Here is a 23,684-nt window from a genome sequence, read left to right as displayed (position 1 = left end):
ATGTTTATAAAGAACTCTTAATACTCTATTATAATTGTGAGACTTAGGAGTTAGGTTTTCATTAATTTTGAAACTAAATCCTTAAGGGGTGGGTATGTGAGGTCATTTTGAAGCCTATATCGGCTGCTCAAACAGATTATGATCTGCTACATTCAGTGAAAGGAAAAGGGATCATCCTGGCAACTGTCAGTCACGTTTTATGGTGCTGGAAACATCTGCAGGATTTGGCGCCAGGCCAGTCAGGGACTTCTCCAAAAACAAAGTCGAGTGACAACTTGAGGAGGAAGAGGCTAAACTGTTTAGGGAAATGCCTACACAGTGCTCCATCTTCCTCATTTTCTACTATACAAAATCATCTTTAAAATCCTTTGGCATTTAAGTTGATTATATAGTTAAGATAAATCGAATGTTCATGATGGAATTCACAGTAGTGCAATTAAATAGATACTGAATGCTTTCATTCTTTTAAATTTGGAATTGTATGTTTTTAGCCATGAAATCTCAGGCCTTCAATATTGTCCCATTTTAGTTAGGATAGTTAGAATTTTAGAAGTATAGCCACTGATAAAATCAATAGTAAAAGTTATAGAATTTTAAACCAAAATGATCACATTTTATATCTAAACCTGATTGTTTTTGTTTTAACCTTTATTTGCTATTTGGGTTCTTGTAGTATTTCACGAAAATAGTTCCAGATTCATTTATATTTATAGGCTAATAAATAGGTGCCAACTTCTCAGTTTATGCATCTTTTTACTGTAGAGCTAGATCATTTTCACTCAATAACAACACAGTCAGTAAAATAAAATGTTATCGACAACAACAAAATCAGTAAAATAAAAGTGGTTTTTAATACTTGTTATTTTGAAACCTACATAAGATTTAATAGTAGTCAGATAGATTTACATATAAATAAGTACCGTATTTCCAACATGATGAGTGCAGTTGGTACGGTAAATTACTTATAACAACAACAACAAAAAGCTTCACAAGGTATAAGGTAATGATAGACTCACCTCAAGTTCATTTTTGCAACTCTCAGGACATAATTTGCAGTAGCACAAAGAAAGGATACAGTCACATTGGCGATGTAAAGGGTACATTACACAGCTAAGCTAACGTTGACAACGTAAAGTGTAGCTCGCATCTCAGTCTGTAGCATGTAAGTCACATTAACACTCAAGGGGATGGCAGTATCAATAGAGAAGAAGTATTGTTGAGAGCAGAGGGCTTTTCTTTCTTCATACCCTCTTGATTTTTGGAATAAAATCTTTGTGTAAGTTATTCCTGTGTCTTTCTCCTTGTACAGAGCCAAATGATGAGTTATGGATTGGCCTAAATGACATTAAGATTCAAATGTACTTTGAATGGAGTGATGGAACCCCAGTAACATTTACCAAATGGCTCCGTGGAGAACCAAGCCACGAAAACAACAGGCAGGAAGACTGTGTCGTGATGAAAGGCAAGGTAAGGCAACACTAGTGTCTAGCAAAAGCCACAGGGAATTTTTCCTACTTGTTGCATATGGTTGTTTAGATTGTTTCTAGTCTAGGCTAATTGGCATAGATCAAGTTTGAACCAAAATTCAGATTCAATTTCTTGAATCTCTCTCAGTTGTTTAGCAAAGTAATATTTTCAAGAGGCCCAGAAAAGAAACCAACAGAAAATTCTGGATGAAGTTTGAAATTAACCAATAACTATTACTCATATATTGTTCCTATGCTGGGTTCTAAGTGGTGCCATATATACATATGGCCCAACTAATCAATTCTGAGCATTGGTTCTACTTTCGGCTGGTTGCTCTGAGTAGACCTCATTAGATCTCTGCTGGGTCCCAGGGCCTGAATCTGTGCTTGGAGAGCTATATTTGTGTGTGATTTTTTTTGTTATTGTTTTTGTTTTGTTTTGGTTCCTTGGAGGTGCCATGTATGAAAAGATCCCTTTAAACAGTGGGTCAGACAGCTAAGATACAGAAACATACGGTCTCCAATCTCACTTTACATCTTCGTAGCCAGAGTAAAACAGAATTTGCTGTTTACTTGTAAAACATCAATTTACCTTTCTTTTGCATAGATGTAATTTTTCTCTTAATAAACTCAAATCTTTGTTTTCCTTTTATGAGGCACAATTACAAGAAAATAGTGTCAAAGTCCAACAACTGATAATCATTAAGTTTTTCCTTTTTGCTTTCCACAGGATGGGTACTGGGCAGATCAGACCTGCGAACGGCCTCTTGGCTACATCTGTAAAATGAAATCACAAGCCCAAGGGCCAGAAATAGTGGAAGTCGAAACAGGCTGTGGGAAGGTGAGTACAGACATACACAGTGATTTCAGATCAGCAACATTTTATAATACATTTAGCTTTACCTTTGCCTGAGAAAGTACTTTATTACTGTCCTAGATAGCCAAATTTTTCACTGTTTTGTATCCTTGTTTGCCCTAACGCCCCTTCAGGTGTCCTTGACAGTTATTATGGGTTATCTTTGGTCAGTAGCTCCTTTCAGAGTGTCATGGGACTTGGAGGAAAGAAAACAGAGAATAAAATGACACACTGAATGGAGCCTGGAGAGGGTGACGAAGACAGGTGATGGAACAAGGTGTCATCAAGGTATTGGTAGTCCATGACCCTATGGATTGTCAAGAACATTTCCAGTAGATAACCTTAAGTTACAAATAACAAACAATCCTCAGTCACTTTTCCATTTATAATATTTCTGATGTGCCTACTTCTGGTGGGGATCCCTCCCCGTAGATCACTGCAATGAGAGGAGGGAGATCTAAACTGTAGCTGGTCGTAGCTGGCAGTGACCCCTTTAAACTGAATGAAGCCATGCATTCTTATTCTGTGTCCACCTCACCTGTCTGACAGTTAGTAATACCTCTACAGGTCTTATATTTATTTGAGGTTAAGGTATATGATCTCTGTAAAATAATTTCTAAAAGTGAAAAGACACTGCAAAATCCTGGGTGTATGGTTATCATTTTCCTGCTTAATTGCTGAGTCTCCCATCTTCCACTTTTTTCGTTTCTCACTTCTCTTGGACAAAAATAAAGTAGAAACTCATTTTCTTTCCAAAACTGTCATGTAGTGATCAAATCATAACAAATACCAACAGACTGAGAATTCATGAAACATAATTTAGTACTGCAGAAATAACTCATGAAGAAACGTGGAGCAGAAACAGAAAAATCACAGGCTGCTAGAGATATAAAGGATCTTAGTGATGATCAAAATTCCACTTTTAATTTTTTGCATTCTGGAAATCTCAGTTCAGAGAAGTGATAAATTTCTTAGAGTCACTCAGAGGCAAGGTTAGATTCCTGTCACCTGTCACCAGGTCACTTTACTTTCACTGCTGGTTTTATTCCCACTACACTTAGATACTCTTTGCCTAATCATATGCATATATAGGAGACTGTATCATATATTATTGTAATTTTATATAAATAAGAAACACTCCTTAAATTTTACAACTTCTGTGCAATCAAAGTTATATATATAGTTTACTAATTGTTATATCTCCAATCTGATATAATTCAATTTAATCATTAGGATGGTAATAAAAAATAATGGGAAAATATTTTAATAAAAAGCAACTGTTGAGGGCAGTTATTATGTTTTCATTGATTTTAAAGGATAAATGTTATAGTTTTAATTAGGTAGAAGAGGCAACTGAAGCTCAGAGTTATTAAATAATTTGGCCAGTTTAAAAACACCAGCTCTACACAATGGCTTTCTCAAAGAGCTGGGAAGACTAGGAAAAAAAACTCTCACCAGCAAAGAAATATAAGACAGGTTTTGTTTTTTTTTTTGGTCTGGGCCTGGGCACTGGGTGGTATAGAGGTCTTTTTGGGAATTCTAAACGACAGGCCTGATCTGGGATTCAGTTTTCATTCATTGCTTACCTGGGTGGGAAATACTGAGCTAAGAAATTCACATAAAGTGGTCCTGAGTTGCTGATGTTTCAGGATGTCTGACAGATGCAAATGTGCATTCCCTCCATACAGAAGTCTCTTTTTCCAGGCTGACTAGGAGTCCCACAGATGAGTTTGAAATTCAAAAATATCTAGTATGCCACTAGGAGCTTTAGATGGAGGAGTTAATAGATATGATATAAACTGAATGTGTTTTAAAATTATAAAAGTAAAAGGTGCAATTGACTCCATGGAACAGCCACCAAGTTTTGTTATGTAGTGTTTTCTTATGATTTGATTCTAAATATTTTTGATTTCTTTGACCCAGGAACTATTTAGAAGAGTGTGTGTGTGTGTATACATGCATATGTGTGTATATGTTGATAGTGAGGGGGTTTTGGTAGTAATGTTGGGGGTTTTATTTGTTTTCTAGTTTCTAAATAATTGGGAGGTACTATTGATTTTAATTTTCCCTCCCTCGTGAGCATATAAAGTTTTTGTTGTTATTTGTTGAGATTTTCTTTATGGTGTAGTTTGTAGCTGGTTTCTGTAAATATTCCATATATGTTTGGACAGAATGTTCTTCAATAATTGGGTTCAGAGGTGTACATATGTAGACTAGATAAAATTTAACAATGATAGTATCCAGATATTTTATATTCCTGATATTTTGTCTGCTTGACAATATATTCTTCTTGTAGTTCTGTTAATTTTTGCTATATATACCTTGATCTGTGTTGTATCTTCCTGATGAATAAGTCCTTTAATTATGTAATTACTTTAGTCATAAAATTAATTTTAAATAATAGTTACAGAAGATATCTTTTTGCTTGGTATTTCCCCAGAAACTCTTTTCCAACTAATTACTTTTAACCATTGTATTTTAGGAATAGTTCTTATAAATATATATCTGTGTTTTTATTTTTAATCTAATGTGAGGAACTCTGGCTTTTAACTGGCCAACATATGAGTTTAGATTTGTTTTACAGGCTCATGTATTTGGATTAGTTTCTACCATCTTATTTTGTACTTTATTTTGTTGACCGTTTCATTTTATTTTCTTTCTTTTTCTCCTTTCCTGCACCCTATTGGTCCTATTGAATATCTTTAACTCATTTTTCTCTTTTTTACACCGGGGGATTATACATTCTACTTCTATTTTTTAAATGGTTAACCTTATTTCTTTTTATTTTTAAAAAATCTATTGTTGTTCAGTTACAGTTGTCCCACCTGTTTCCGCGTTGCTCGCTCCTACTGCTGTCCCTCCCCCCTGCCACGGTCAGTCCCCCCCTCCCTGATTGTCTGCGCCCGTGAGTCCTTCATTCTGTTCCTTTCCTTCTCCCTTCTGCTTCTTTCTCCCATTATCCCCCTCTCACCTCTCCTTTGGTCACTGTCAGTTGTTCTTTATTTCCAAATCTCTGGTTCTGTTTGGCTCTTCTTTTTGTTTTGTTGATTAGGTTCCACTTAGAGGTGCGATTGTGTGGCATTTGTCTCCCCCCGCCCCGCCCCGAACCCCGCCTGGCTTACTTCACTCAGTATAATGCTCTCCAGTTTCATCCACATGCATTCCTGACTTGAAATTAAAGTTATTCAGCATCTCTCTCTGCTTCCTGAACAAGCTGAAGATTATTATTCCACTTAAACATTTAAAAAAGTTTAATTTTGAAAAAATGTTAGACTCAAAAAATTGAAAGAAAAACCACATTCCATTATTTAACTTCCCATAGCCAATTAGTTATTTTTGCTATTTTTACAGGCAATTAGGCCTGGATTTACTAAGACATTTATTTATTCCTTTGCTGTGTAGACTGTTAGCCTACCCATTCCTCCTGGTTTAACATTCCTTCTTGCCAAAGTAAATCTTTCACAAGCTCTCTCACTGGTGATCTGGGCTCTTTCTCTGTGTTTGAAAATGTCTTGAATTTATCCTTGCCCTGCATAATAATTTAGATAGGTCATTTTAGAACTCTAGATTGACAGTTATTTTCTTACAGTACTTTATATATTATTTTACTTTCTTCTGGCCTTGATTTTTGCCATTAGAATTCCTGTTATAGAGCAATCCTTCCTGTTCAAAAAGTGGGTCAACTATATTTTCTGATTTTAAGATCTCATTGTCTTTGTCATTCTGCCGGCTTAGTAAATGTGTCAAGATTTGAATTGATTTTATTGGTTTCATACTCAATACGCTTCTTCGTTTTGAGGACTCGTACCTATTTTTCAATTCTTAAAAATTATCAACCATTAATTTTATTTGATGCTTCTGAAATATATTTTAGATTGATGTTCTCATTCTATTTTTTAACCTCAATATGTTTTCTAACCTCTTTTCATATTTTAATTTCTCTGCTATATTTATCCAATTTGCTAATCATTTTAAAACCCTATTTTCTATATTTAATCTGGCCATTGGTTTTTTTTTTGAGAAGTATTTCATTCTAATGTTCATGTGGAGAATGACCATGGTGTATTATAATTCTCTAGTTACATTGTACAATATAAGGAAGAAGTTCAAATATGTCCACCTAAAATGCATTTTGATTTGTTAATTTTTTTTCTTTATAATCAGTTTGAAAGCCATCTGAAAAGAAAGGCTATTTTTGTTTTTGTTCAGTTTCAATTTCTGAAATTTAGTTTGTTTTCATTTTTTTTAATATTCACCCAAGGATATTTTTTAATGATTTTAGAGAGAAAGGGTGGGGGAGAGAGAGAGGCATTAATATAAGAGAAAAACATCAATCTGTTGCTTCCCACATGTGCCCTGACTGGGGATCAAACCCGCAACCTAGGCATGTGCCCTGACTGCAAACTTTTTGGTCATGGGATGATGTTCCAACCACCTGAGCCACATGGTCTAGGGCTGTTTTCAATTTTGAAGGTTGGTTTTTAACTTTATATTTTTCTTTTCTTGAAATTCTATATTTTTGTGTGTTTCAAATCCTCTTATTCTTTGTTCATAGCATTTTGATCCTTCTGTATTGATTCTATTTCTTATTTTTCACTGAAATCATCTCAAACATACTTATTTTTATATTTTTCCAGATATTTTCCTATGTTAAATTATTAACTTTCACTTAAAGTGAGACATTTCTCACATGATTTGTAGTTTTTGATTATGAATTAGTCCCTACCCCATCTCCACCCCAAATCTCAAATGCCATAGCCTCATGTGACCTGGGTTGTGGAAGTATTTCTGTGTGAGTTTCACATTTACTTCTCTGAGTGCCTAGGAGATTCTCTTTTTGTAGACCAAGTTTCCCCCACCCCTACCAGTGATTCTCATACAGTTTGAACAGTGTAAAGTTGGGACCTGTACCCATTTGTGGCACAGGCTTTGTATTTATTTTCAAACAGATTTTGTTTCCCTGCACCCAGAATCCCAGGCAGATGACAAATATCTCTGTTATTTCCCCATTCTGTGGGCAGAGTTTTGCTCTCCTTTCATGGAGGTGCTACCTTTAATGGGGATAATTTTTATGCAAGAATTTCAATTCCATCTCCTGCCTCAGCTAGGCTGATGGTCAATATCTTAGCCTGGGTGGACATTTAAGACCCAGCCCCTAGACTCTGGTGCCTTAATCTAGGTTTGATACACTCTGGACAGCTCTCAGTCTCAGCTGGTGCATTTTCTATTCCAACTTTTACTTAAAAAGAAAAAAAATTATTTATTTTTAGAGAGAGGGGAGGGAAGGGAGAATGACAGGGAGAGAACTGTCAATGTGCGAGAGAAAAATTGATTGGTTGCCTTTCGCACGCCTCAGCGGGGGACCTGGCCCACAGCCCAGGCATGTGCCCTGACTGGAATCAAACTGGTGACCTTTAGGTTTGCAGGGCGACACCCAAACCACTGAGCCACAGCAGTCAGGACCCAGCTTTTCATCTTCTATTACCATCTGGTGCCCGGAGAGTTCTTCTTTTACCTTTCAAACTCTAGTATGGGTTTTTTGTTTATTGTCACGTTTTTATTCAGCATTTCTGTGTGCTTAAAATGTGGGAGAGGAATACCAAATCATGTTGCCAGAAGTTGGGTATCGCCTCTCCTATGATGAGATGATCAGCTCTATACTCAGCACATACCACTGGCCTCAGCAGGCAACTAGCTTTGTTATTCTGCCTACTGTTCCCTGTGGTTACCTATTCTGAAACTGAAATCTCAGCCATTCTGTTCAGTTGTTTTGATAAACATTTCTCAAATCATTTTGTTGGAGGATGCTTCAGGAAGAGAGAGAATGACTGCCCCCCGCAACCATTTTGTACCATAGTTTGTCATATGAGGAATAAAACACTACTGTTTCCTTTCTTCATCTAAATGATTTTCATTGCATTTTAAATTATTCAGATTTATGTTCTTTTAGTTTTCTTGTTTGTCAGTTTATGTTTCATGACAGAGGGATTATTAAAATAATATCTAATACATTTGTGTGATAATCTGCTTGATAACATTAATAGGGCTGGAAAAGACATGGCTTCTACTGCTATATGATTGGACACACACTTTCAACATTTACAGAAGCAAACCAAACCTGTGTGAATGAGAAGGCTTACCTGACTACTGTTGAAGACAAGTATGCAATAATCTTAATTATATTTTAAGATGTCAAATAATGAAACACTTTCAGAAAAGTCCAGGTATCAATGTGCTCTACATTTCTGAGTAAATTACATGGCATCATGAGGTATATTTATAAAAGCAGAAAATTAAAAATCACATTCTTGTTTGAATTTGACATTGTAAACATTATACAGTATTTTGTTACTTTTAGTACTATAAAGCAATAGTCAGAATTGTTTATTAATACTCTAGTTTGGATGTAATTTTTCTGATATGACAATTTTTTGAAGCAGGAAAAATAAGTAAAAATTTTCAGCTCAAAAATCCCACTTTTTATCTTTATCACTTTTTTCCCCATCAAAAAAGAGGGCAGAGAGGTTTACTGAATATTTTATTCATTCTTCCCAAGTCTTCCTTTTGTTTCTCTTTTCCTTTTTGCCAGGTTTACTAGACTTATAAGTCAAGAAATTCATGTGGATATAGAGAATTTTATGTAACTTTTGACTTCTGGAATCCCATTCACTTTTAAGATTTTAGTGTTTTGTTTTGTTTTGTTTTTAAATTTTCCCCTACTCTTTGCAAAGCACTAGAATAAGCCCAAGAGAAACTTAAAAGAAAATTTAAAATGTCTGTGTCATTTTCAGTAAAAGGGTAAAATATTACTGAGTCACAGTACAAGTTATATTTATTGACCTTTCAAAGCAGACTCAATAAAATGTAGAGTATGCTATTGCTATTAGAAATCCTTTGATAAAAATGAAAGGTGTGCTATAATTTGTATAATCTTTACAAGAGAACTTGTATTTCAACCCACATCTTTCTTTCATGTACAATTAAGTGTCTAATATATTGTGGTGCCCTGATATTATGCTAACACCTGAAAATCAGAACATAGATACTTTTTATCTTATGACGAAGAGATGAGCTGCGCATCTTTAAGTGAGGTGGGGACACGTGCTGACCTGCACTGTGATCGACCCTTTGGTCTAGTGGAGCAGAGATTTCCGTATATTTTATATTTTAGGGTTATTTTTCTTTGTCTTTTCTATGATATTTATATTCAGGAGCTCACTAACTGTGTGGTTAAATTTGTGTTTTAGATTTTTAAGAAAAATTGAGTGTAGAACTTTTACTTTTTTGGTTTCCTCGGTTTAGGGAATGGAATTATTCAGCCTAGGGTCAAACAAATGTTCTGTTATGGAACTCTCTCCGCATTTCGCTCTCTGCTCTCTCTGCAGTCATCCACAGCTCCCTTTGTTCCTGGAAACTTTGGCCACCACTTTCCTTTTGCTCCAAAGAGAGATTTTTGCCTACATTTCTGTCTCATTGTCTGGCATTTGTCAGTTAAGACAAACTTTGATTCCTTTATTAAGCAAATTGCGTTATTACCATATTACGCCAGATACATACGTGAGATCCAAAGGGAAAGAAAATGTTGGAATTTGTGATTCTGCTCTCAGCTCTTTCTAGAGATTAAATCTCAACTTTTCTATATTTCTTAATAATTTTCTGTTTCTGAGCATAGATATGAGAAAGCAATTGAAGGGGAAAGCCACACAGATTTTTCCATTTGTATCATTCTTGATAATATTATGACCTCTTAATATATTTAACCAAAAATTGTAGAGAGCATTTGAAATATTTGAAAATGGACGGATTTTTAAACAATGTATTTTAAAATGCTGTAGTTTTTTCCTTTTCATTTGGAAAATTCTCTTCATTTTGAGAAGGGCAGAGAGGCTGGTAAGAAAGAGAGAGAAATGGTTTGAGTATATTTAAATGATTTTATTCACTCAGCTGTGTGGTGTTTTACCTTCATAAGATCACATTTCCTTAGTGAACATCTGCATAATATAAATAGCATAAATATAATGAAATATGTTTGAGTTGCCAACTAAATCATAACTCAAATGTAGAAATGAGATATGTTTCATGTTGATAATTAGAAATATTTACACAAATATTTCTAAAATTTAATTTATTTTTTCAAAAATTATTTTATTATTATTGCTTTTTAGATATGAGCAAGCCTTTCTAACTAGTTTTGTTGGATTGAGGCCTGAAAAATATTTTTGGATAGGACTATCAGACGTACAAAACAAAGGGACCTTTCAGTGGACCATTGAGGAGCAGGTTCAGTTCACTCACTGGAACGCGGAAATGCCAGGTATGTGCAGAGCTTTGGTCTGAGCGTTGTATTCAGTGTGCACATCCATTGGGCAAAGCCTGTCATTTCCTTATGTGCATGTTCAAATGACTGTATAAATTATTGTGCTTTCAGTATTTTATATTCTGTTCTATTTTTGTTTTTATTTTAAAAAAATTTTTCAATTAGTTTTCAGTGGTTTAAGGAAACAAAGAAAACTGCCAGGTTATTGATTACTGCTCTACTTGAAAAATATTTATGAAATCCTGAATGGTCACAAATGTTCCAAATGATTAACTTATTTCTGAAAGCTTAAAACTCTGCTAAAGGACTATACACCATTTCAGTGCATCTATGAATAGAGATACTAGTGTGCTTGAGTTGGTAGTGCTTACGTGGAAGTCATTTCTGTATCTTGTATAATCCACCCTGCTTAGTCCTTTGTATGTGTTAGATTTTATTTTATCCTTATAAGAAACTTTCAAGATAATACTCAAGTTTAAAGTATCTTCATTTTAAAGATGTGGAAACTGGGTCTCAGAAAATTTATGTGACCAGGAACCTTCCGACCATGAATTTGGACTAATGTGTGTAATTTCCAAATTTGTGCTGTTTACACCACCACCTGCCTCCCTGTAAATGTTGATTTGCTTCCTGAGTAAGCAATTCCTGAAATAGGCTCTGAAAGAGTCTTTGCCTTTTTTATACACTGATGTCCTAGCATATGACCTAGCATATGACCTTCTTCAGTGTGGCAGTCCCCAGAATAAAGAACTGAAGAAGAAATAATAGCTAAAGTTTATGAATGTACTACTTAGCCTAATAAGTCCTAATCTTCAGGAGCTCTTTTAATTTGCATTCTTAGCTCCCAATAAGAGAAACAGATCAGTAAGATGAGTAGTGTGATTCTTGTTTAATTATTGAATGTTCTGAAAAATAGTAAGATTTCAGTTGATTTTTTTAAGTAATTAGGCAATATATTAAGAGCTGAGTGCACACTTAAAAAAATATCGGTAGGGGTGGTAACAATTACTCTAGGACAAAGTCCTTATCTTTGCTGTGGTGTTCATTCAGCTGTAGCATTCCAGGAAATTAATCCTGGACTGTCCTTAGGGAATAAAAATGGATGAAACTGGAGCGATAGGGAATCGGCGATCTTAATGAAAATATTTTTGAAAAGATGTTCCTCTCCAGAACTTTGAGTTTCTCTAAACATGTAATGTTCTTTATGTTTGTATTGTATTTTTTCCATTACCATTTATCTCCCTTATACCCTCTTCCACCTCTATCCGCCACCCTTGCCCTGCCCCTGCAACCACCACACTGCTGTCCATGTCCAGGGGTCCTTTTTCTTTTTTGCTCCATCCTTCCACCCCCTAACTGTCCCCCACCCAGAGCTGTCAGCCTGCTCCCTGTGAATCTGTCTCCATTTTGCCTGTGGTTCATTTTGTTCATTAGATTCCACATATGAGTGAAATCATTGTATATATCATTCTCTGACTGGCTTATTTCACTTAGCATAATGCTCTCCAGGTCCATCCATGTTGTTGCAAAAGGTAAGAGAATAGTAATAAAAGATGACCTCATCTCAGTAGAAGGAATTTTACTGTTTTCAAAGCTCTATCTGCAGTAATTACTATTTGGAATAATCATAAGTGTGACACAGAATTATAAGCTATTAAGCTATGATATAGTTTTCATTTTATTTTATGTGCTTTTGTTGATGAAAAAATTCATTACAACTTTGTAAGTTAGGTAGTGATATTTGTATTTTAAGATAAGGCAGCAAGTTCAGGGTGATTAAATAACTAAACTAAAATTTCTAGCTCAGATGTCGCTCATTTTGAAGTCTGTAATGAACACCTTCTGTTATGGGAAACCTACATGAATCTAGGGAAAAAAAGGATCTTAAAGAATTTTTTTTTAAAAAAAGAAAGAAATGTTAAATTACTATTTTTGCCATTATAACATATTTTATTATGCTAAAATTGTTATATCATTAAATGTCTGTAAGGGGGGTATCCTGCCAGATGTTAGAAATGTGAAATGTTATTGAAGCCCTGACTTTTGAGATCATAATTCAGTTGGGGACACAATCCACACAAATAAAAGGAAAATGACAACCAAAAAAGCAGAAGAAAATGACCAGATGACTCAGGATCTCTCCTTTTCAATTTCCTCTTCACATGTTGGGTTGACCACACGATTTGACACTCAGGTTTGAACTGTCTCCTGTGAGCATGGCTGGCCTTCAGCAGCACCTGTTAAGTGAACTCTGCTTTATGTATTTAATGCAGGGAGAAAACCAGGGTGCGTTGCCATGAAAACTGGGATTGCAGGGGGCTTGTGGGATGTTTTGAAATGTGAAGAAAAGGCAAAATTTGTGTGCAAACAGTGGGCAGAAGGAGTAACTCACCCACCAGAGCCTACGACAACACCCGAACCCAAATGTCCAGAGGAGTGGGGCACTACCAGTAAAACAAGCTTGTGTTTCAAGGTAAGTCACAATTGCAAAGCTAATAAAGAATCTGGAGTATGTTTCAGCCTAAAGAATCGGTTAAGAAGTGAAAACAAATCAAAACCAAAAACCATCATGCCTAGGCTTCACCTGTAGAAATCTGATTTTATTGATCTGGAAGGGGGATCTGGCACCATTTATTTTTAAAGAGCTCTCCTTGGATGAATGCTAATGACCAACTGCATTTACACAACCAAAAAATGACCTTCAGTGCAAACACAGGTCACAGCAGCATTTCTTCTCATGCTTTGCTTCATCACCCCCTTCTCTGCCGTTCTCTCCTCCCCACACTTTCTTGCCCTAGTCTGAGCTTTCATTTATTTTCATCTCAATGAAAAATTTTCACTCCCCCTCATTCTTTCCCATTGCTTCTTATTTTTGCCCGATTCTCAGAGACTAAGCTTTTAGTTAACTGAATTGATAAATGAACCTGCAATAATGCCACATAGGTATCCTGAAGATAATGCTCCATTGTTCTGATGTAGCCCCTCATTTTTATGTCTCAGGGAGATGGAGGCATTGCTGGGTAGGAAGAAGCACATGGGTGTTCAGTGTCTTTTAAATGACAATTTGATATTTTACTATTATTTTATACAATCCCAGGCAAGATCATACATTTTCTCCTTATGCAATCAAGTTCACCCAAACACCCTGATGAATTTATTTGATCTTTTTCTCCCTTTGTCTTGTAAGTCCTATTTTTTCTAGAGAAGGTTAGGTTTAGCCAAATGCAGAAATGTACTTGCCTACTGCTTAATGATGTTACTCTCTGAAGTTCCTCTCTCAGGACCTCTGCTACTTTATCCTGTGAATGGCATATGGCCATGGCATGCCTTCTAAGAAAGGCAGGGTTGATAAAGAACTTGAATTATCAACATGTGTCAGAATGACATTGCTTAATCTCCTCTAACTTGAGGGGTATGGTTAGTTGGGTAGGAAACTCCGATTAATAGCAAAAAAAAAACCTGATGAACTGCCTAATCCAGATTAGCCAGCCTGGGCTACAAACATAATTTATACAGAAGGGAATGTATTGGGCTAAAAGAGGAGAGATTTTGTACATTAATCAATTGAGGACAAACACAAAAAAGATCAGGTATTGTTGCTGCCGGGAAACTTTTGAGTTACTACACAAAGTCCAGGTATATTTTATACACAGCCATTCACTTGAGAGTGGTAGGCTCTGGAGATTTGTTGCAGGATTTAGAGAGAAACAGCCGAATTCTCCAGAGCTTGAAAGTGAGCCTAGGTTCCAGGAGATGTTATCCAGGTGCATGTTCAACAAATCCACAGAATGTGCTTCACTAAAACATCTGTGGTTTTAGAGGTACCTGGGGTGGGGTTTGTTTCGAAATCTATCGAACATCTTTGTACAGATTAAGAAATGGGAATTATTAATAAAATTCAGCTAATAGTAAATTGATTTAATAAAATAAAATCTTATGTAGCAGTCTAGCAAGTTGAGGTAGTCACAGGAATCTTAGAGTTACTTAAGCAGAAACTTCCTCAAGATACCATTGTCTGGATAGCTCAAGTTAGGGTCAAGGTGAAGGTTGCCTTGGATGACAGCTGGGCAGCCACAGTCTGTTGGAAGCAAATTCCTTTTTCCACAGGACTTGGATGATGGGGCAATGAATGAAAAACAATGAATGAAAATTATAAAAGTTTCTGGAGACAATGAACTCCTAAGTTCTTTGCATACTGATGAGTGTTTCCCAGACTTTCAGTAGATTCCATTTCACTGCAATGCTCTGGATAATATGATATATTCCTTAAATTATGAATCCATTAAATCTAGTTTAGCTTGTGACCCATATTTTTAGATGCTCTGACAGTTGCGTGTTAGAGTATGTCTCCAACGGTTGTGAAAATATACATCTATAAGGAAAAAAGACAAAGCAGTTTTGAAGGATGTTACCAACCGTGTTGAAAAACTGCCAGGTTATTCATTGTTTTACCCCAACAGCATGGCAATCTGTGGCATAATCTTAGGGAATTTATTTCCCTTAAAGTTTTTTTATTCATGTTTACTTTATCTGTATCAAAAGTTTCAATTTTTTCCATCTCAGTGCTACATTTCACACATAACCAAATTAATCCTGTCTTCTACAGTGAGCTGTGTGCTCAACCCACATGCCTAAAGCTTCTAAGATTTTAATCGAATTTCTCCTGTGCTATCAACAGAATTTTATTTTTAAGATGTTCCCAATAAAAGTATTTCCCAGATTTTGTTACCCAAATATTCACTCATAAATTGATTTTTAACCAAGAGACTTAACATTATTTTGGGCCATTGCAATGTCTTGCTTTTTATTAAAGTCAATCTCATCAAAAGTAAGTAATTATTTCTCAAGTTGGTAAGCTATGCAGTGTAAAATAACTTCTGAAACTATATCATCTTTAGTTATTTACAAAAGGAATACATGAGAAGAAAACATGGTTTGAAGCTCGAGATTTCTGCAGAGCTCTGGGTGGAGACCTAGCGAGTATCAATAATAAAGAGGAGCAGCAAACGATATGGCGGTTAATAACGTAAGTATCTTTTCTTTACAATACTCCTTTTTTCGGTCTATTTGGTGCTAATGATGTTGAGAAAATTTTTATGTTTTCAAAATTGTTAGCTCATGGTGTTGCTTTGAGTTCCTATATTGTATCTGAAATCCATGGGACCTTTTAAATCTAGTTTTACTTCTAAGTGCCTTAATTTTATAAATGCTGCAACAAATTTTATAAGTGATGTGCCATAATGCACATCTGATGAATTGCTTCTATTTAATCATTGAATCTCCTTACCTGTGTACTAACTAGTTTTTGATTTGGAGGTAACTTTCAAGTTTGATTAGTCTTCATAGTTCACCAAACTTGTTCACGCATAAGCTTTCTTTATGTCTTATATGTTGCAGGGCTAGTGCAACCTACCACGAACTGTTTTGGTTGGGGCTGACATATGGAAGTCCTTCAGAGGGCTTTACTTGGAGTGATGGTTCTCCTGTGAGTGATTGGATTTACTGTATCATTTTATTCCATTATCATGTAGTCTTTATGTTAATGTTATTCTTTGGATTAATCCACATTTTTGTTTAGACTGGTTATTGTGACAGCTAGAGACTTTCTTTTATGAAAAATAAATGCTATTTCAGGGTTATTATTCTGCCCCTCCCCCAGCATAGTTCTCCTAGTCACCCAAGGTGTAGCCATGTTGACCAGATTTAAAAAATTAGAAAAATCGTTCTACTAGTTTATATAAAATAACATCTGCATTCTATCATGCAAAACTGGCATACATGCAAGTAGTTAAACTTCTTCAAAGCTGAGTGTTCTATAGCCTCTTATAGATCAGGAGATCTGGAAACAACTCTTGGTATTTCAGTAATAACCATCAATCTTTGCCAGACTTTGCCAGTCTCAGGAATGGAGAAGTGAGAAGCTTGGGCACTTGCTGACATTTGGTCATTAGTCATCATAGGAAGTGATTTTCTGTGATTTCAGTTCTACCTCCTCTTACAACCCACCAGCAACTTTTCAAAGACCTTGGATAAGATAGTATATTTGATGGCCCCATTGATTTTTGAATATTATATCCCTGGAAAATAGGTCATAATGCTTAGTCCAAAACTCTATGACTATGAATCCACAATGAAAACGCCTATGGGACCTAAACCCAGCCCCCCATTTACTTCCACTGTTCATTTTTGTAAAATTTGGTAGCTTTTTTTGTAACATGTCATAGGTATGCTTATTTTGTGAAAAGAACTAATGCATTTTTTATGCTGCCCATCTAATAAAGAGAGTTTCCAACATCCCACTAAAATATTTTCTCTTAAGAATGTGTTATAAATGTAGGAACTCTCAATATTGGTCATTGGAGCTCTTTGACAAGTTTTGCTCCTATATACAATATAAATCCCACTTCTGTGGCCCTAGAGCCATTCTATTTGATGAGACTAAAAGAAATTTTATAATAATCAATAGCATACATACTCTGCTCAAATTCAAAAGTTTCCATTTATTAAAAGCTCTTTCCCATCCATGTTTATCAATCTAGTTTTCAAAGCATAGCTATGGTGGAAAACAAAAAGGAAATGGATTTAAAACTGTAAATATGTCTTTTCTTTCCTGTTTGGGTAAAAGATTTTCACTGACCTGATATAAGTGGTTGCTATATAATGTTTCTAACATAGGTTTCCTATGAAAACTGGGCTTATGGAGAACCTAATAATTATGGAAGTACTGAATACTGTGGAGAGTTGAAAGGTGACCCAAGCATGTCTTGGAATGATATTAACTGTGAACATCTTAAGAATTGGATTTGCCAGATCCAGAAAGGTATGATAGCCTGTTCTTCCCTTTATTTCAATTTGAAGAAGTAACTCATGACATCCCAGTATCTTTCCTTCATTAGTGGAACCAAACAAACAAAATTAAAAATAAAGGAACTGGAAGGAGCCATCATGTCACAGGATGAGAATGAAGTTGCTGAACATAGATAAATGTTCCGAAGGAACAGAAGATCAAAAGGCCACCAGGGAATCCTAGCCTGGAGTCACGTCCTCCAAAATAGTTCCCATGAACTGTGATTTCTGGCTCTGTTTCTACAGTGGTAGGAGTGAGTGCTCTATTTTGTGAGCAGAGCAATGACTATGCCATTTCTTTTTTGGAATTGTCACCTTTTGACCTACAGTAGTCATCCAATAGGTGAAAATTTTCCTAAGTCCTAATATTCCAAGCATTGATTTCTCAAGGAAATGTTCAACACGAAGAACAAAAACCATGTTACTAATGGTCAAAAAGTAGCAGTGCATGCTATCAGTCATGATATTCACTCAGAATGTTCCACATATCCGATTCAGACATGGAGATCAGAGGACTCAGATTCTTGGTTTTTTTTTTGTTTTTGTTTTTTTTTGTCTTTACCTGAGGACACGCTTATTGACTTTAGAGGAAGGGAAGGACAGAAATATTGATGTGAGATTGAAACATCTATTGGTGGCCTCCCATACATGCCATGACTGAGGACCAAACCTACAACCTAGGCATGTGCCCTGACCGGGAATCGAATCCACAGCCTTTTGGTTCACAGGATGATACCCAACCAACTGTGCCACACTGGCCAGGGCCAGATTCTTATATTAAAACAAACAAACAAACAAACAAAAAACTAGCAAAAGCAAGCAAATAGACCCACTTTTGAACCAAAAATATATATCAACTTGTCTATATAAACAGATAAATGAAACCACATTGCCCTCTGCTGTCGGGAAACCTTGTCACTGTCTCAGTTCTACTGCCAGAGACACTGTGTTGCTGTCTGCTTATTTTCCTCACCCTTTCTGCTTAGATCAGTGGATAAAATTAAGGGTAGCATTTTAAACCCAGGTCTGGGACTTGAACCTAGGCATCTTGATTACAAAACTCATTTTCTTTTCTGTCCTTTGCATGACAGTGCTTGTTGTGCCTGATAATTCTTTTTTAAATTTCTGGTGGCTATTATCGCACCTACTTGGTTTACTTCTTAACTCCTACTTCTGTTTTTCTTCATTCTCCTCCTCCATAGCCTGATAGGAGAATTGGAGTGAAAGGGAGGGAGGGAAAAAAGAGAACAATCAAGTTTTACCCATGAAAATCGTGAAACTAGAAGAAAATGCAATAGATGAAGTACAACATACTTTATATTACATTTTTTTTTTCCAGGACAAACACCAAAACCTGAGCCAACACCAGCTCCTGAAGACAGTAGGTGTTTTTTGTTTTTTGTTTTTTTAAATTTTCTGATCTCTATTATCAATAGCCCTTTTCCCCTCTTTCCTCTTTCAATGAAAAAAAAAAATACTTGCCCTTAGGAAGGTGGAGCAGAAGCTCTTAATAACTTTGAGAATCCCACAGAAGTTTGGATCTTTCTTTCCAGACAGATGCTCATGAACGCAGACATCAGGCAATTAATTGTTAGCACAATTTCTCAGGGTTAATGAATCAAATCCAAGAGCATATGTTTCTTCTTCAGCTCGTCTATTAGTGTCCTATGGCTGTTTTAACAAATTCCTACAAACTTGGTGACTTAAAGTAATAGCCATTTGTTATCTTACAGTTCTGGAGGTCAAAAATATGAACTCAGTTTCCCTGAGCTGGAATCAAGGCATCAGCAGGACCATGCTCCCTCCAGAAGTTCAAAGGGAGAATCAATTTCCTTGCCTCTACTAGCTTCTAGAGCTGCATTCCTGGCATTTGTTGTTTCATGGCCCTCCCTCCAGCTTCAGAACAAGGAATGTGGCATCTTGGTTCATTTGTCACATTGCTTTCTTCTCCTGTAGTCACATCTCCCCTGCTTCCCTCTATCGGGATACTTGAGATTATATTTAGGGCCCACTCACTTACTCTAGGATAGTCTGTCCCTCTAAAGATCCTTAATTTAATTACATCTGCCAAGTGCCCTCTTCTGTATAAGATAACCTTCATAGAACCCAGAGATGGGGGCTAGATATCTTTGGGGGCTCTTACTCAGCCTACGACAACACAGGATCATAGAATCCTATGTTTTGGCAGAAGCCTTAGGAGCCCTCCTGGTTTGTGAATTCTTTGGTTCTCTCATGATACACTGAAACACCTTAGTCCATCTGTTACAAGTTCCTTGTTCTATAAAGATTAAAGCTGCTTTCTTCTCACAGCCTCCTCTCCTTAAACCTAGAACATCATGAATGGATGTAAATTCTTCCAGCTATGTGATCCTATTGATAAAAGTAGCTTTGGGAGTTCTTTTTACCCAACAGAGATACATGGAACATAGTTGGAAAGAGAACGTGGGAGCTTTTACAGAGTTTGCAGAAAGTGGCAATTTGGCCTTAGATAATTCAGTCTGTATCTGGCATAAGCATCCTGCTTATTCTGGTCTCTTAAAGTTGCAGATACCTCTGATGTATCTACTCTGTCCTTTTCATTTTTGTTGACCATATATACCAGATTGTTGAATTCACTAAAGTAAAATTTGTCACCACTTTTCGTGAATTTTTCAGATCCACCAGTCACTGAAGATGGGTGGGTTATTTACAAAGACTACCAGTATTATTTTAGCAAAGAGAAGAAAACCATGGATGATGCACGAGAATTTTGCAAGAAGAATTTTGGTGATCTTGTTTCTATTCAAAGTGAAAGTGAAAAGAAGTTTCTATGGAAATATGTAAGACAATGATTAACTTAAGAATGGACCAGTGACATGAGATAAGAAAAGATAGTGTCTACAATTGGCACCCTGCGGTGCAATTTCAAATTATGTGCTGAATTTGCACCTTCTAAGGTCAGGGGTAAAAATGTAAATCCCAGAGGGGTGAGGGGTGGGTGTTGACCGTAACAGAAGGGAATGACCCAATTACTTGAATATTCAGTGCAGAACCACAGAACCCAGAGCCACTTGGTGGTCTGGGCTTTGTGAGGACTCATACTTCACAGCTTTGTGTTCACTAATTTGATGGTCAAAGATTGTAACTCCTAACTAGTTGTTCATATCAAGCCTTTGTATATGGTGCAAGTTGATATTAATTTAAAAATTTATGTTAGTTGGATCAAATTGTTCGTTAATAGATAGGACAACTTGATTATTCATATATAAATCTTTCTTGGTTGTACCAAAATTGTCAGCTAACAGTTAAGGTGTAATTTGTTATTTTCCAAGAGTGCTTGGCTCAATCTTTCTCTTTAAAAATCTTCATGGCATTCTTGTTTTTTGCCAGAGAAGAGGTAGGAGAGAGAGCAGAAAAGAAGTTGAACAGTAGTAAAGAAATAAAAATTCATTTGTTTACAAGGGTCATAGAGAGTTTGAAATTCTCAGAATATTTCCTAATATTGCACAAATATATATGTAGATGAGGAAGTCTTTCTTTAGACACATAATCCCAAATGGCAACTTTGTTTTGAAGATGATCTTCAACAACCTAATTACCCTAGGCATTTGTTATTATAAAGAGTGACTTTATGTATTTACTTTATAAATGCAAGTTGTTACATAATGTGCATATTTTTCTTTTTATTTCTGTGAAAAACATAATGTTGAATATACCACAAAATTTCTACATAAATCCCTTCTTAGAAAAAGTCTCAAATAGGCTGCTTCATTGATATATAAGCTTTATTTAAGAATTTGCTTATTGTGTAAATTAGATTGAACTATATGTAAACTTCCATGTTTTAGGTAAACAAGAATGATGCGCAGCCAGCATATTTTATTGGTCTATTAATCAGCTTGGATAAAAAGTTTGTGTAAGTAAATCAAAATAAAATAACTTCGCTTAAGATAGTGACCTTATAAACACCTAATTTATTTTGAGGATTTTATTTTGCTGAATGCTTTTTTAAAAAACCCTCCAGGGTCCTCAAACTAAAAGGCATCTTTAAGAAAGCCACAAAGAATTAAAAATAATTCTGTTAAATAATTTCAGCATTCCAATTCTCATGTAAGTCAAGATTAGATTTAATCTTGCAAAACTTCACTTATCTTTGCTTTTGAATGCCATCACCTGTTTGGAAATCATCTACTAAGATGTATTACATACATATGAATACTAAATTAAATACATATGAAACTTTATTTTTAAAGTTATGGTTCCCCCTTGGACTCCTTGGTACATAGAACCAAAGGGTATTTTAATGTTGCCCCTCTCATTGCTTTAACATCACAACTTTGAAAAACTGTTCTAACTGCATGAGGTGCTTTCCCTTCAGAGCGATGACTGCTGTTTTCCGTGGGGTACAGAGGCCAGGAAAAGCTGCGGGAGAGAGGAAATTAGTAAATTTGGGGGTTTCTTGCCTTCTTCATTAATATGCATGCTCTCCTGAGTTTGAAGAGCAGATATGTCTTCCTGGATCATGCACAGATGTTTTAGCCACATACAAATAGTTCCCTGTGACTATTATTTCCATTTTTGTGGAATGAGACCTAACCTTACGCTTGTTATTTTTAAAGATTAGAAATGTATGGTACTCCTTTGGACAAACACCCGTTTTAATCATCTATGAAATAAGAAATCTCTTCAATGATCTCTTGGTCATTTTCCAGCTAAATGTCTCTGAATTTCTATAATTTATTAAAATATATATTGCTCCACACAAGAAAAACCAGATTAACATGAAGTTTACAGAACAGGCCTCACGAGAAACTCCATATTCTCGGCCTCTCCGTGGGTGTTTATGTTTTGGGGGAATGATTCCTAAGAAGTTCTATGGAAGGACTTTTGTGTGGCCCACTTCCCGAGGAACTGGCATCTCCATTTCTTCTCCCACGTCAAGACTAAAGGCGGCTTCTCCCAGGGAGGGCAAAGAAGACACAATAGCAAAGGCAACCGGTTGCTGCAGAAGAGCCCAATGCACCAGAAGCACCCACCACCTTTGGGGTTTTTCTGCTATTCTCTCTAGAACCATCTATCTAGAACTCTCTGTCTACAACTGCTTCCTAGTACCCTCTTTTCTGTTAGCTTAGGGTCCTTCATCTTGATTGACTTGCCTGCTCTCCCCACTAGGCTGTAGCTAGTTATTCTAATAATTGGATTTTTGCTAAATGCCTGAATTTTCTTTTTCAGCTGGATGGATGGAAGCAAGGTGAATTATGTGTCTTGGGCCACAGGTGAACCCAATTTTGCAAATGACGACGAAAACTGTGTAGTCATGTATTCAAATTCAGGTAGTCAATATACAAATCTTCTTGGATTTGGCTTGTATGGTGTGTCATTTGCTGTCTCAGTACAGGGAAAGTCGTAACTTGTGCACGTAAATCAGACAAGAAAAAGAAGAGAGAATAAAGGACAGTTATGATTTTAGCAGCATAATCATTGAAATTTTAAGAACAGATGCTAACATTAACTCAAATGATACAGTCAATTTTCTCACTTCTTCTCATTTCATGAAATATTTTTTATGTTCTGATTTGAGGAAAATATCCAGAGTGTTATCTCCTTTATCTCTCTCCTCTGCCTTTAGATGAAAAATGGGAATAATTAGAAATTAAACAAGATAATACATTTAAAACACTGAGTAAAGGCTTGGTACATATAAAATTAATTATAAGATTATTATCATTTGCTATAACTGGCTATTTAGAAAACATTTGCAATACTAAGTATGTACATGGCTCATAGGAAGCTCTTTATAAAGTTAGTTGAACTATCATTGGTTTAAGTGAATGAGTGAAAGTATGTTGCTCTGATTTTTTTGAGTGACTTGTGTAAATTATAAATTGACTGTACTCTAAACCATTTTTGAGAACCCTTATAATATATGAATGCATTTTTAAAAAAGTATTTTTAAACATAAACATGAAAATCTAATTTAAGACTTCGTTTGTTTGCCAGGGTTTTGGAATGACATTAATTGCGGTTATCCAAATCCCTTCATCTGCCAGCGACACAACAGCAGCATCAATGCCACAGTTATTCCTGCCACGCAAGTGCCCCCAGGAGGTTGTAAGGAAGGGTGGAGTTTCTACAACAACAAGGTAAGAAGAAAACAAGTTGCAGTCTTGACATGAATCCTTATAAGGAGAGTGACAATGCAAATCTTTCAGCTTAAAGT

At 35.9% G+C, this 23,684-nt stretch overlaps 1 protein-coding gene across 1 annotated transcript in view; it reads left to right on the top strand.

Annotated features, from left to right (window-relative positions):
* The window catches only part of MRC1 (mannose receptor C-type 1), an 80,052-nt gene that overhangs the window by 32,967 nt on the left and 23,401 nt on the right, over positions 1 to 23,684 (top strand). The window contains exons 8-20 of the mRNA XM_054593090.1: positions 1,310 to 1,467; positions 2,197 to 2,307; positions 8,367 to 8,482; positions 10,488 to 10,636; positions 12,913 to 13,112; positions 15,538 to 15,665; positions 16,037 to 16,124; positions 17,315 to 17,459; positions 18,825 to 18,866; positions 20,141 to 20,304; positions 21,313 to 21,380; positions 22,697 to 22,797; positions 23,465 to 23,607. Coding sequence (XP_054449065.1) covers positions 1,310 to 1,467; positions 2,197 to 2,307; positions 8,367 to 8,482; positions 10,488 to 10,636; positions 12,913 to 13,112; positions 15,538 to 15,665; positions 16,037 to 16,124; positions 17,315 to 17,459; positions 18,825 to 18,866; positions 20,141 to 20,304; positions 21,313 to 21,380; positions 22,697 to 22,797; positions 23,465 to 23,607 — 1,613 coding nt within the window. The remainder of the gene's footprint in view (positions 1 to 1,309; positions 1,468 to 2,196; positions 2,308 to 8,366; positions 8,483 to 10,487; positions 10,637 to 12,912; positions 13,113 to 15,537; positions 15,666 to 16,036; positions 16,125 to 17,314; positions 17,460 to 18,824; positions 18,867 to 20,140; positions 20,305 to 21,312; positions 21,381 to 22,696; positions 22,798 to 23,464; positions 23,608 to 23,684) is intronic.

The sequence above is a fragment of the Pteronotus mesoamericanus genome, unplaced genomic scaffold (assembly GCF_021234165.1).
Source record: "Pteronotus mesoamericanus isolate MK-2021 breed Mesoamerican mustached bat unplaced genomic scaffold, CSHL_Meso_final contig_130, whole genome shotgun sequence".
Lineage (NCBI taxonomy): Eukaryota > Metazoa > Chordata > Mammalia > Chiroptera > Mormoopidae > Pteronotus > Pteronotus mesoamericanus.
The sequence above is the reverse complement of the archived record's forward strand: the minus strand, read 5'-3'. Positions and strand labels throughout refer to the sequence as shown.